The 14,096-nt window shown below is 40.8% G+C and overlaps 1 protein-coding gene and 1 long non-coding RNA gene across 4 annotated transcripts in view; one reads left to right on the top strand and one right to left on the bottom strand.

Moving 5' to 3' along the window:
* Nucleotides 1-9,081, top strand: part of LOC117955589 — a 12,482-nt gene extending 3,401 nt beyond the window's left edge. The window contains exon 2 of the long non-coding RNA XR_004659095.1: nt 9,051-9,081. This is a non-coding gene — a long non-coding RNA (uncharacterized LOC117955589). The remainder of the gene's footprint in view (nt 1-9,050) is intronic.
* The window catches only part of mtus2a (microtubule associated tumor suppressor candidate 2a), a 43,575-nt gene that overhangs the window by 5,999 nt on the left and 23,480 nt on the right, over nt 1-14,096 (bottom strand). For all 3 annotated transcript variants that reach the window (XM_034890170.1, XM_034890171.1, XM_034890173.1), the window contains exons 5-8: nt 5,429-5,593; nt 2,889-2,987; nt 995-1,182; nt 796-921 (exon numbers count right to left, since the gene is read on the bottom strand). In XM_034890170.1, the coding sequence (XP_034746061.1) occupies nt 796-921; nt 995-1,182; nt 2,889-2,987; nt 5,429-5,593 (578 nt within the window). The remainder of the gene's footprint in view (nt 1-795; nt 922-994; nt 1,183-2,888; nt 2,988-5,428; nt 5,594-14,096) is intronic.

Raw genomic sequence — 14,096 nt, 5'->3', positions numbered from 1 at the left:
CATGGAGGTTTAGGAACCACTGGCCTACCTGGTGACACACTGTGTAGCCCAAGTGGTTTAAATTATTAAAAAATAAATTAACCTATATGAGGAAAATACTGTCATTGTTGCTTGCTTATTGATATGAATTAACTCATACAGTGGCCTACAGCATGCTGTTATCCATGGCAGTGCAGTAGCTGCTGTGTCTGGCTAATTCCAGCAGAGGGAGCTCAAACATACTCAAATACTGAATGTCTGCACTTAAACCTTTCCTTACACGTGTGCATTGTGGGCTTTGTGATTGCAGCAAATCAGACAGTAGCTAGACAGTCTGGCAGCAGTATTACAGCCATTGCACCTCCAAAGCTACAGACACAGAGAGCTGGATGACCAGACCAGGTCAGTGACATGCTGAACTGGGGAGGACCCTACTTATAGTCACATTGACTCTTGCTAATTGTCCTGCTACTTGGCCATGCTCTGAACTCTTGATGTTAAATAATATATGTTGATATTTGTGTGAGTATGTTTTTTCTACAATACCGGCTCTGAGTAAATGGAAAGGTTGAGTCATTGTTGTCTATACATTTGATCATTGATGTAGTAAGTTAATTAAGTTTGAATGTTTAGGGGGGCTAGACATGTATAATGATTTGTACCGTCCACCAAGGAGTAGGCTAATTTGTCACTTTAGTCCTTGTATATTTAATTAAAGGAAACCTATGGTTAGTACAAAATAACACTACAACTCTATGTGGACAGGTGCCTTATTATGGTGAAAGACTGTATCCCTTTTATATTCAAGCTGGCTACCTTGAGGCAGTAATGCTGTGTGGTGATAATAAAGGCTTCTAGACCCAAGGAAGTCTTCCTCAGTTCTTCTCTAAGAGCTCCCAGCTGCCTCTCCTGCTGCTCACAGCGTCCCTGCAGCCTCTGAACCTAAGTGGCAAAGAACAACATTATAGACAATGGTGCAAACAGCAAGTGGCGCTGTAGTTTTTCAGCAACTCACCTCTTCTCTTTGTTCTTCTTTTTCTCTTTCCTCTGCTTGCCTTTCTCTCTCTTTCTGCTGAGCCTCCTCTTTCTCCCTTTGCAAGCTCTCCTGCTGTTCCTGCTGCAGCCTCAGGGGGGCCACGCGGCGAGGGGACCCCGGGGTAAATGACCCTCGCACTGCTGCTGCAGGCCGCAGCCCACACTGGACTGTAGGGAGAGAAAAAAATCAAGATGGAAAATAGTCTGCGTGAGCATATACTTTTCACCTTGGAAAAACTCTGGAATAAATACATTACAGATATGTGATATCTCCAAGTTGCCATTAATTAGTCATGTATCAATTCTTAAACTTAACTAGGACACAGATATCTATAGTAATGTAATAGATGCGTATTAAATCAGAGGAGATTGGACCTGACCTATTGCTAATGACTGTGCTCGCATGATAAATGATAACAAGTTAATTGAATCTTTCCTACAGAAGAATCCTTTGGGGTAATTCCCAGTCTGGTGTTCTTCATGATGGACCATCTAATCTCATGACGAATGTGATCATTATCAAGAAGTGATTGAGCAACAGCATGCAATTATGTAAGGACATTGTTACTGTATACTTACTGTTTGTATATATGTGTATGTATACTGTATACGTGTATGAGTGTATAATGCGTGTTGTGTTTGTGTTAAACATTTGGCAAATGAAGTAAAGGCAATTAATGATGGAGCTAATTTAACAGCCAGTCAAACACAAACATCTGAAAGCCATTTTCCCTTGGGAGGGGGCACAGGTATAAACATACAGGCAGGCCAATTAACCTCTGTGTGAGTCACCTGTACACGCTCTCACAAACAAGGCTGTGTGTGTAAGTGTCTACACACACACACACACACACACACACACACACACACGTCATTTAGGCCTACTGAAGCATAAGGCGCAGCCTCCATGACAATATGAGGCTGGGCTTGGGGTGCAGGGTCCCAGGTAATGAGTGAAAGATCAGTTAGGAGTTGGGGAGAGGAAATGAGGGGAGTGCTATGGGCCGCGGGGAGAAATGAGAGAAGAGTGTGGAGAGACAAATACTTCAGTAAGAATGAAGATATGGTATGATTTTAATGGTGATCGACGTTTAAGGCCAATTTAGGTACAAATCAAGTGTGTGTGTGCAAGAAAAACCTAAAATAGGGGAATTTCTTTTTCAAAAATGTAAGAAATAAACATTAAAAGGTTAAAAAATATTTATTTCCATGGAATCTAATAATCAAGGCTTTGCTTGTAAAAATTTAAAAAAACTGCAAATAGCAGAAGTGCTGCAATATTACTTCTTCATCTGTGCCTTGAAGGCGCATTAGGATTCCCCGTCTAGAAGTCTTGTGTAAATGTTCGCTCTCAAAAGCAGTAAACAACAGACAAGCTACAGTGATGAGAACCTAAGAGAAAGAAAATGTTTTTATTTTGCGCCTGTGTGGGAGGAGACGAGGTCAGGCACAAGATGCAGCACAGACAAAGGTGAACAGTAACAGCAGCACTTTGGTGAAGTGCGCAAAGAGAGATGTGCAGCCTGAGGAGATGTGTGTCAACTCTGCAAGGAAAGATGGGGAGGCCCTCTGCGATTCGGTAAAAAAAGGATTTAACCACCGCAGAGCCAAGACGAAGAAAGGTACAGACTGCATGGATCAAATCATGATATCCAAAAAGGATGCAAGCTGCTGCTTCTGAGTGTGGGTGGATTAAGAAGAAGTTATAAATGTAAGGAAAATTTTTGGAAAGGTTTGGGAAGGTAGACAATTAGGTGTGCTTAAAGAGGACAATTAGAAGCTACAGTTTATGTGCATGTATGTTGTGTATTTTGCTGATGATACATATATGCATATGTAAATTATGTGTTTGCATTATGAGGAAAAAGACTCACCCGGGGACTGAGGTTTGGGAGGAACCACCGCCAGCCTCTTTGGGGACGACGGGAGAGAACGAGTGACCTCTGAACTCCGCTGAAACTCCTTCCTGCCAACTGTCAATCAACAAGGATCATTGGGGATTGCTTTCATCAGAAAAGCACTGTCATTGACATTTAGAAAATAGACGACAAAGTAAATGAAGCAGTAAGTAGTAGTGTTAAAAAGCTACCTGATATTTATATACAACATTCAATTCAATCAAACCTTCTATATACAGACACAAGCACCATACCAACCATCCTTTGCAGCAGACTCCTCACTCTCTCTTCCCTTTCTTTGCTGATTTTTTTCCCCTTGCCTAACCTTTTTCAATTTTTCTGTTACCCTCCTGCTTTCATCTCCAGCTATCTCCCCCCTGCTGTGCTGTATAACTATGTCCCAAAGGACTCTGGGTCAAAGAGACGCAAAGCATACTGGGGGAGATGTGCCCATCATCTCCTTGCTCTCTGTGACTTTACACTTTGCAGCCAAGGCAATCAAGAACTGTGTAGCAGAGTAGGTGAGGTGTGTGGGAGTAGAGAACGTAGCTGGATTTGAAACAATAAATTTGAGATGCCTTACCCATAAGAACAAAAAATGATAGTGAATAAGAAATGTTTCAGGAGGATGGCAAGGAATCTGTTGTGAAGCAGAGAGGAGAGACGGAGAAAGGCCTTGAAAAGAAACTAATTAGACCTGTAATGGAAGAGAAGTCTGTGATCCTGAACAACTCCCCAAATAACCCTGGAGAGATATTTCAGGCCTGCAGGGTGTGTGTGTTTGTGTGTGTGTGTGTGTGTGTGCGTGTGTGTGTGTGTGTGTGTGTGTGTTTGTGTGTGTTCATATTGCATATTGTTGGTGTAGTCATGCAAATGTGGCTCTCAGAGTGACTCAATACTGCCGAGCACCCCCAGCCCCCCCATACTGTTGCTGCAAGACTATGTTCAACTTGTACTTGAATTTGGAATGTAAAGTCTATTTAGCAGTAAACAAACACTTTCCCAAATATATTTTGGAAAGAGGTAGTTGTGCAATGTTTAGCTTAGCTGAAATCAAAGACTAGAAAGAGGGTTGAAGATATATCAAAAGTAAATAAAAATAAATTAACATGCCTAGCTAGCAACTCACTAATGATCTTGTTCACAATTATTTGGTAGTAGAAAACTGGGGGTAAACAATATGTCAATATATGCATTCCATTTGCTAATTGTAAATTTTTTTCTGCAGTATGGATGTAAACAGAGAAACATCTAGTTGGTTTAGTGCCAGATATGTAACAAGACTAGTCCACAGGCATGGTAGTGGCTCTTTAAGGCTGTACAGCCACAGCAGTGCTTACAGCTAAAGGCTAGGTCAGCATGCTCTCTACAATTTATTTGCTGTCTAAAATGCATGTTGTCCTAGTTGTGTTCGTTTTTAGGTACACTGTACAGCAAAGACAAGAGTTCTGTGTCTTTCATTCAATCAGTCACTGTAAAAGTGTAAAGACATGAGATAAGTGTGAGTGAGAGAAGTGTGATACTACGGGGCCTCTGGTGTTAATTTCCATGTGTGAAAAATACAACTGTGTGTGAAAAGCATCACTGCCTGTGCGCCTGAACAGACCATATTGGCACCGTCAACCAGGACAGTTGACAAGGTCATAAACATTTATTAGCCGTATAAGACCATGTCAATTCTGTGGTGTTTGTGTTTCATGATATTTCACCATAGCTTTAAAAGCTAAATGTGTATTTTAAGCTTTGAAATGTTGTCACTGGAGTAAATGGCCTAAAGAACACATAAAATGCAATTCCACTCTTGATGTCTCTAATGTAGTTTGACACATTGATCTTGCAAGTGATGTGAAATGTTGAAGTGTGATTTAAATGGCTTCCAGCATTTCCCAAAATTTCTTTCAACAACCACTGAAAGGAGAAGCTTGGGATTAGTTAGGTGCTATATGGAGGCAGAGGAAAGTTGAAAAATAAAAGTTGTGGCATTTATGCACTGAAAACACAGTATTTCTCTGCTACCATGGACTTCTGATATAAATATCTGTGCAAAGTGCTTATACTTATAAACACGTGCACTCTCTCTTTAAATTCCAAGTACTGACTATTAAAGCTTTTGTTTTTAGAAAGTGGAATATTCCTCTGCTTCTGAACACCAGGACATACATAATACATAATTTATGGTTGGCTGGTAATTAAATAGTTTACTGCATATGTGACATCAGCATGTGTGACAATAGCACACAATCTGTTGCTGGTGAAAAATTGCTTCTCTCTCTCTCTCTCTCTCTCTCTCTCACTCTCTCCCTCTCTCTCTCTCTCTTTCTCAAATGCATAAAGCTCAGCCTTTATTTGCATGATTACCTGCATATTCCCTTTACAAACACATGTCGGTATTCCTGCACAATACTGAAACACACACTGTGACTGTCTGTGGAAATTGTGCAGAGCCAAATTGCAAAAAAATCTCTCAAAATCCATAAAGAATCATGCTCTGTTTTCCTACAAAATCTTTGACTGACCTCCAGGGGAGCTTCGTGGCTGGGCAGGCAGGTAGCGCCGAGGCAGGGCTGGGGTGGAGGGCGGCTGGAGGCTGTTGCTGCGACATGGTGCCCCTTCCTGTTGATCTGTCGACGGAGGGCCAGTGATCACTCTGTGAAGAGGAGGCTCCTCGCTTATACTCAGACCTGGAATACAAATAATTATAAATATATTACGTGTTTTATGTTAATTTATGGTACAGTGAGGAAAATAAGTATTTGAACACCCTGCTATTTTGCAAGTTCTCCCACTTAGAAATTATGGGGGGTCTCAAATTATCATCGTAGGTGGACGTCCACTGTGAGAGACATAATCTCTAAAACAACAACAAATTTTTTAACTATTTATTTGTATGATACAGCTGCAAATAAGTATTTGAACACCTGTCTATCAGCTACAATTCTGAACCTCAAAGATCTGTTAGTCTGCCTTCAAAATGTCCAACTCCACTCCATTTATTATCCTTAATTAGATGCACCTGTTTGAGGTCGTTAGCTGCATAAAGACACCTGTCCACCCCATACAATCAGTAAGAATCCAACTACTAACATGGCCAAGACCAAAGAGCTGTCAATAGACACCAGAGACAAAATTGTACACCTCCACAAGGCTGGAAAGGGCTACGGGGAAATTGCCAAGCAGCTTGGTGAAAAAAGGTCCACTGTTGGAGCAATCATTACAAAATGAAAGAAGCCAAACACGACTGTCAATCTCCCTCGGACTGGGGCTCCATGCAAGATCTCACCTCGTGGGGTCTCATCCCTCTCTCATTCCTAAGAAAGGTGAGAAATCAGCCCATAACTACACAGGAGGAGCTGGTAAATGACCTGAAAAGAGCTGGGACCACCGTTTCCAAGGCTACTGTTGGTAATACACTAAGACGTCATGGTTTGAAATCATGCATGGCACGGAAGGTTCCCCTGCTTAAACCAGAACATGTCAAGGCCTGTCTTAAGTTTGCCAATCACCATTTGGATGATCCAGAGGAGTCATGGGAGAAAGTCATGTGGACAGATGAGAGCAAAATATAACTTTTTGGTCATTATTCCACTAACCATGTTTGGAGGAAGAAGAATGATGAGTACCATCCCAAGAACACCATCCCTACTGTGAAGCATGGGGGTGGTAGCATCATGCTTTGGGGGTGTTTTTCTGCACATGGGACAGGGCGACTGCACTGTATTAAAGAGAGGATGACCGGGGCCATGTATTGCGAGATTTTGGGGAACAACCTCCTTCCCTCAGTTAGAGCATTGAAGATGGGTCGAGGCTGGGTCTTCCAACATGGCAATGACCCGAAGCACACAGCCAGGATAACCAAGGAGTGGCTCTGTAAGAAGCATATCAAGGTTCTGGCGTGGCCTAGCCAGTCTCCAGACCGAAATCCAATAGAGAATCTTTGGAGGGAGCTCAAACTCCGTGTTTCTAAGCAACAGTCCAGAAACCTGACTGATCTAGAGAAGATCTGTGTGGAGGAGTGGGCCAAAATCCCTTCTGCAGTGTGTGCAAACCTGGTGAAAAACTACAGGAAACGTTTGACCTCTGGAATTGCAAACAAAGGCTACTGTACCAAATATTAACATTGATTTTCTCAGGTGTTCAAATACTTATTTCTTATTTTTAGATTAGGTCTCACATGCACCTACGATGACAATTTCAGACCCCTCCATGATTTCTAAATGGGAGAACTTGCAAAATAGAAGGGTGTTCAAATACTTATTTTCCTCACTGTATATACAGATATATCTTTAGAGTTTCATCTTTTGCTACAGCTCAGTTGCTCTCTCTTCCTTCATTTTATAATCACATATTGGTTTTTCCAAAGCCTGGTGAGGCTGTGTCATGTGTGTGTGTGTAGGTTCACTGGACTGAGAAATGGTTTGTAACCTCTGGGTCTCACAGCTGCTGCTTTCAATCTTCCTATTGCTTAACCTGAAGCTCCACACTTATCCTACACACGCGCACACGCACGCACACACACACACACACACACACACACACACGCACGCACGCATGCACACAAACACACACACCTTTGCACACATGTTCACATAGGGACACTTTAACGCCTCCCACTGAGCACATACATACACAGAAAAATCAAATGCACTCACACCTAAGCGCACTGTTCATAGCTCATCCTGGCCTATATATTGCAGCAATAATCGATTAAATGACTAGCAGATAGTTTACACACTTGCAACACACACTCTCACACACTGCCTATATCCTGCTCATCTCCCCGTTCAACAATGGCACAACAGATTGCCTGCACTTCTCCACCTTTTTCATGTGACAAGTGGGGAGGATCAGTTTAATGTAAAAGCTGCTTGTAAGTAGGCATGACATTGGTGATTAAGCCATATAGTACATTCTCTCCACATACACACGATGAGTACAACAGAGTGTAATCCCAGAATGTATTAGTGGTCTTTACTAATTCTTTCATTTTTTATTAAAAACCATATTGATTACTAAATCACATTAGTTTTTTTGTATAATCAGCTTAAGTATGAAGTGCACAGATCATGTTAGATAGAAGATAACTATGGATGTTAAGTTCTGTATGTTAGGGGCGGGGTCATTGTAACTGCAAAGACTTATGAAAAAAAAGACTGTTCTGAACATTTTCTTTCCCAATGTTCAAGTGTGTGTAAACTAATTGTGTGGATAAAAGTGCAGTCAGAGCTTGTTAACGTTGCTCAGTAAAGGGCAGTTTGGGGTCCCCTGCTGGAGCTGCTGCCCCCGCAACCCGACCCCGGATAAGCGGACAACAATGGATGGATGGATGGATGGATGTATGCATGTCATGCCAAACAATCTGGCAAATATCGCATGTGATTACAAGACACAGCTATTTTACAAAACACACATCTTCTGGTGGTCAAAAAACAACAACCAATTAGAAACAACAACAAAAACATTACCCCAGATTGGTATTATTATCAATACTGTGTATGTTGCACTGGCAATGATATTTTAATCTGTGGCTTAAACTGAGTTTAATGACGTGTCTTACATGATTTAAAGGAAAAACAAGCAGTGGTTGCTTGAAATATTCCTCAATGTAAAAATGAATCGAAATTGACTGGTAAAAATAGAAAAATACCCTATATATAAAATTGCTTAAATAAGTACTTATGAAAATCCTTTTATCTATGATTTCTCACTGCTATCTCACCCTATACTAGTGATGCTAGTTCGTTATTCAACCCAAAATTCCTCCAGGAGTTGATTAGTGGGGCTGTTTACAGTATTTCCGCCCCATGAACCAGTCAAGGGCATGGGCACTGTGTCTAAGCCAGATCTTGGACACAGCACAGCACTGCTGTTACCGAGCTCTGCAATTACTGCTGCCAACATACTCTACGTGAAGACTTCCATTGTTTAGAATCTAGAAACAACAAATCTTCTTCCCTCAAGTTCTGTCACTGGTTCTTTTTTGAGTTGACACAGATCAATTGGCTGGTTGATATGAACTGAGATGCCCTTATTAAGCATAGGTCAAGTATGTACAAAACAAATTCCCAGAGCACAAAGTGGAGAGAGTAAGATTAAATGATGGAGTTGGGTGGTTGGAGGAATGCTGTGAATGATAAAAAGGAGAGAAAGAGAGAAAAGAGATGTATTTCATTAACGGTAAAAGCAAGCTGATATGCATCACTGATTGGCAAAATGCCAGACAATAATGGAATATATAAAAGGGAAGGTAGATGCTGGCTGCATGGGATCTGGATCAAGCAAACAAAAGAATATAAAAATGAGCAACAAAGAGGAGCCAGTGGCAAGCGTAGCGTGTTACAAAGATGGATAAAAATACCAAAGATATTAAAAAGGGATCATGAGCAAGTATACAGCTAAGGACAAAGACATCTGATTCGTCCAGCTCAGTGGGAGACCATTTTATTAAAGCTGAAGAGGAAACAGAAAGGTCAGAGATTTCCATGTGCATCCTCAGAGTTTTGGTGTTACACAACCTTGGTGCATATGGAAAATGAACCAAGCTGCACGTCACATCCATGAATAGCCTACCAGTTTTAATTTGATTGTAAAAAAGCAAAATTAAGGCCTCGGATGTGTTTCATTTCACCGTACTGTGCATAAACCAGCTAAATCAGCATCTTCATATTTTGCAAATGAAGCTAGTCAGTCCAGGTTGCTTACAACACAGATGGCACACACCAAGGTGAACACACACATACACAACCACTGTCAGCTGCAGCCACTGCACAGCTTGCAGTGCTGACATGCCAAAGAAATAGCTCTTATTCCTCAAAAATATATATCCCTGGGGAATATGTAAACACTTTAAATTCCTGTATGCTTAAAAACAGCAGCCTCTGGTATGAATGGACTCAAAGGCCTATTAAGGGGATAGCTGATAAGCTGGTGGAGGGTTTGACAACAAGAACAATTGAAATAATCTAATTCCACATTAAGAAATATTTGTTTATAAATTGTTTAAAGAAGGATGTATTCTTACACATTGATTTGATCTTTTTAGTTAATTTGAAGTCTAACTTTAAGTGTGTCTGTTTAATAAGACTACTGTTCTCACAAACAGATGTCCACTTGATTTAGTGCTGCTCAATACAGGATACGTTGTGTGTAATTAAGCTTGAAGTTTCTCTTCATCAGAGCCTACGATTTGCCCTACTTAATAATCCTTGCTTCCTGTCATTTGTTTGAAGCTGCTTTTGACTGTATAGCTGTTACTCTTCATCCATCAATCATAAAGCCCAGGACACTTTAATACCTATTAATCCTGTGATCGTTTATGTTTTTGCTATGCAAACGTAATATATGTACACATCTGCACCAACCTTCATGCTGTAATGAGAAATATGGAAGTCTGTCTAAACAACCGTATCCCATAGCAGATCAGTGTCAGTAAGTGTAATCATTTTGTACCAGGACATGTGCCAAAATGCATGACGCATTTATGTTTTTCAAAAAATACAATAAAATTGTACTTGATTGTGAAATAAGCTTTAATAGCATGCAAATGAGTGTCAGTTTGAGTGTAAGATGTGTCCAGTTTATTAGATTCAAGGATTTGGAGCTAAAAGTTTTAACACGATAAAAAGAAACAATATTTGAACTCAAAAAACAAAGTAGCAGCTGTCAAAATGTTGCTAACTTGTTCCTTGACTGATTAACTCCCTCTGTTAACTATAAAGTCTACAAAAGCAAACTACAAAACTGTGCATATGCAGCAATGTGTGTAAAAGCCAAGGTTAAAGCTGCATACACAAAGCACAAAGTAATGGCCATGCTGAGACCTGGGCTACAGACTGTGATAACTGGATAACACTGGAGCTGACAGCAGCTTCCACGGGGCTCCTGTCTTCCACCGGGACCCAGATGTCAGGAGATTTAAAGGTTCTGTCCATCCAGTCTAGAGCTGTGCACAATACTAAAGTATCCCTAACAACGACAGGTTTAGGACAAGAACAAAAGTTATGAAAGGTCTTACCTCAAAATGTACATTGAGAATGTGGTTTTGTTACATTCACATTTTTAGGTGACAGGGTTACCACAGGATAAAAGCATGTACCTGTACGTCAGTAGGACCAGACTGATAGTGGTCAGTAGATGCCAGGGTGTAAAGCCTATGCATGCTAGGGAACATAAAGGGATTTCTTTGCAATGTAAACAGAAAAGAGGGTTGTCAGTAGGAGAGAACATGAGAAACAGGGATGCTGTCATGAAAATAATTTGATAAAATTTAGAAGACCAAGACTCTGTTTTTAGGACAATGCAGAATCAGTGTCTTTTACATGATTATTTGGTTTTGATCGTCCGGTTTTTACATTCACAATGTTGTTGTTAGTGTGGACCATCAGTTAAGCTCATAAACAGTGATTAACATGGAGCCGGATATAATACTGGGAGTTTATTAGTTAATGAACAGGCCAATTGAGCCCATCCTCACGGTCACAGCTCTTCTTCTTCAATAAGCCTCTGCCATGCTAGTTTTCCTCTCCTCAGTCGCAGAATGGCAGCCATATCTAATTGGCCCATCCAATTTGCTGCTCCACTAGTGTGTGTGTCTGTGTGTGTGTGTGTGTGTGTATGTGTGTGTACACTGCACATACATACGCGTTTGTGCATATCTGTGTGTGTGAATGCACCATAGAAACCATCTGTTCACAGTGAGCTAGCATGATTCACAGACCAGATCTGAGCCATGTCATCTGGGGTATATGGCATCCACTCTCCTCCCTGTGCCAATCCCTCCATGCATGCCTCTTTCCGCTCTTTTTTTATACAACATTCTCCCTTCCTCTCATTGAATTTGCTTTTATCACCGCATCTCCCTTCAGCTGACTGCTCAGTTTTCCCTTCCTTTCATTTGATTTTCACCAAAAGAGAAGACGGATAGAAGTGATAATGCTCTTATAATACAAAGTTTGTTTTGCCTATTGAGTTTCCATCATGAAGTCAGCGCGGCTCAAAGGCGCAGGCTTCCTCCTGTTGGATTCTCCTCTCAGCTATGTAATGGAGTCTGTCAATCACAGTGGAATTAACAATGTATCCCCATAGGCTTCTTACAAGCATAGATGCTCTCTTTCTAATGCACATGCACATACACACATCCCTGAAACACCATAAGGGATGTCAGCGTCTGGGCTACAGGGAGGATTGGGTTAATGGCTAATCAATGTCATGTAGATTAACCTATAGGCCATGCAGATAGTTTTGGTTTTATTTCAACAGTTTTCTTTAGATAAAAATGCATCTTTTAAATGTCTACCTCTATCCTAACACAGGATGGTTGAGTGGAATATGTTTGTAATGTTTACTGCATTGGAAATCAACAGAACAAGCTGTCAAAGCTTTTTATTGGAACTACTGTACCAGCGAAAAAGTCCCTAAGAAAAGTATGTGTGTCCAGTGGATTACTATGATTAATGCCATGACAATCCCTTGTGCAAAATTAGGCACAATAATTTCCCTCTGCCTCTCCACAGTCTTTTCCATAGACACACAATTGCACACGCAAACGTACTATACACACATCCGTATGTTACCCATGTTACCCATTGATCAGAGCAGGTTGACGAGCTACGGCAGTGAGTGGTTTAAACTCCAGGGATCCTTCCTCTAACCCACTTTACTGGAGCCTAGCAATCCTTTCCTCCCCAATACTCTATTCCTTAATGATTTCCCCTATCACACAGAGCCCTAATTGAGTCTGTTTTCCTTGCTGATCAATGTGGAAAACGAGCTACTAAGACTGGTCTTTCTTATCACTGTTACAACAGAAGGTTACTGGGTTGCTGCAGCTCCACCAACATCCTTGATGGAAGCATCTGAGAAAATTCATCCGTCAATCTGTCTGTTCTTTGATCTGAGTTAGTGCATGTGACAAGGCGAAAAGATTCCCAAGTGGTAGAGGAAAATCATGGTGTCGCAAACAATTGCCACGCACACTTCATGTACTTCTAAACACTCACCTGCATGCACAAATAAATGCAGATCAAACGGAAACTTGAAATTGAAGATTGTTTACCTCCCTCACTTTTGTGGCACCATCTTGCTGAAGATCACAACATCAGTAAATAAATGGGTTGGTGTGCAGTGACTCAGAAACATGCCCCCACTATTTAAATCCTAATGTATCCTCTGGCTACATAAGGATTTCAAAAATGCAATTCATTTTGAATAAAACTAACAATATCTAAAATTCAAATCAGGGAATAGCTTAACTTTGAACGAAATTTCACCCCTACTTTTATAAATTGACCAGAGGGCAAAGAAAAAAAAAACTCAGCATTTTATCATCATACAGTACACAGACTTTGGGGTTAAGGTTCTGGGTAATTTTAATATCTGTCCCTTTTCATAAAGGTTTAGCATGGAACAACTGTATATGGATCAAATGTGTGACAACTAAATCCAGGTCCAGAAATGAATATTAGAATTTTATGAATTGTTAAAGCTTTTAAACAACTTTAAAAGGTGTCTCCCAATTTCCGAAAAAGACATCAGACAATCTCCTGGTTAAAGTTCAACAAGCACTCTCACACTGGGAGGGACAAAGCGGGATCTACAGTCAAGCCCAGTTTATTATAGAATATAGATATTCAACAGGGGGTCTTTAGAGTTGCTAAAGAGTTCCCTCTCGGGTCTTTACATAACATTGAGGTAGATAGCCATGAGGCAGCTATCCACAGTCACAGTAAGGCTTAAGGATTCACTGTGCCACAATCTAACATTAAAACCTGATGTATAAATATGAATATGTCAACAAGTATTATTTTAACACCTGTATGCCACATGAAAAGTTTTATGTGAAGGCTTAATGCCACCTTTCATGTAATTGTAGGCCCAGTGGTATATGCAATTTATATTTTATATTTATATTTTTACAATATACAGTATGTAGCAAGGGGTCCCTGCTCCATGTCTTTTTCAACTGAGGGGTCGTTGGCCTAAAAAATGTTGAAGACCCCTGGTATAGAAGGTTTAAATAGAGAGAGTTCAAATGCCTCACAGCAAAAAGGTCACAAGCAGCTCACACAGAGTCAAAAGAGAGTAAATGTTCCTGCTCTCCCCTCCTGCCTCTCTCGCTGTCTCTGACACACACGCACGCACACGCACACACACACACACACACACACACACAAACACGCAAACACACAC

This window comes from Etheostoma cragini, chromosome 13 (genome assembly GCF_013103735.1).
Source record: "Etheostoma cragini isolate CJK2018 chromosome 13, CSU_Ecrag_1.0, whole genome shotgun sequence".
NCBI classification, from domain to species: Eukaryota; Metazoa; Chordata; class Actinopteri; order Perciformes; family Percidae; genus Etheostoma; species Etheostoma cragini.
The sequence above is the reverse complement of the archived record's forward strand: the minus strand, read 5'-3'. Positions and strand labels throughout refer to the sequence as shown.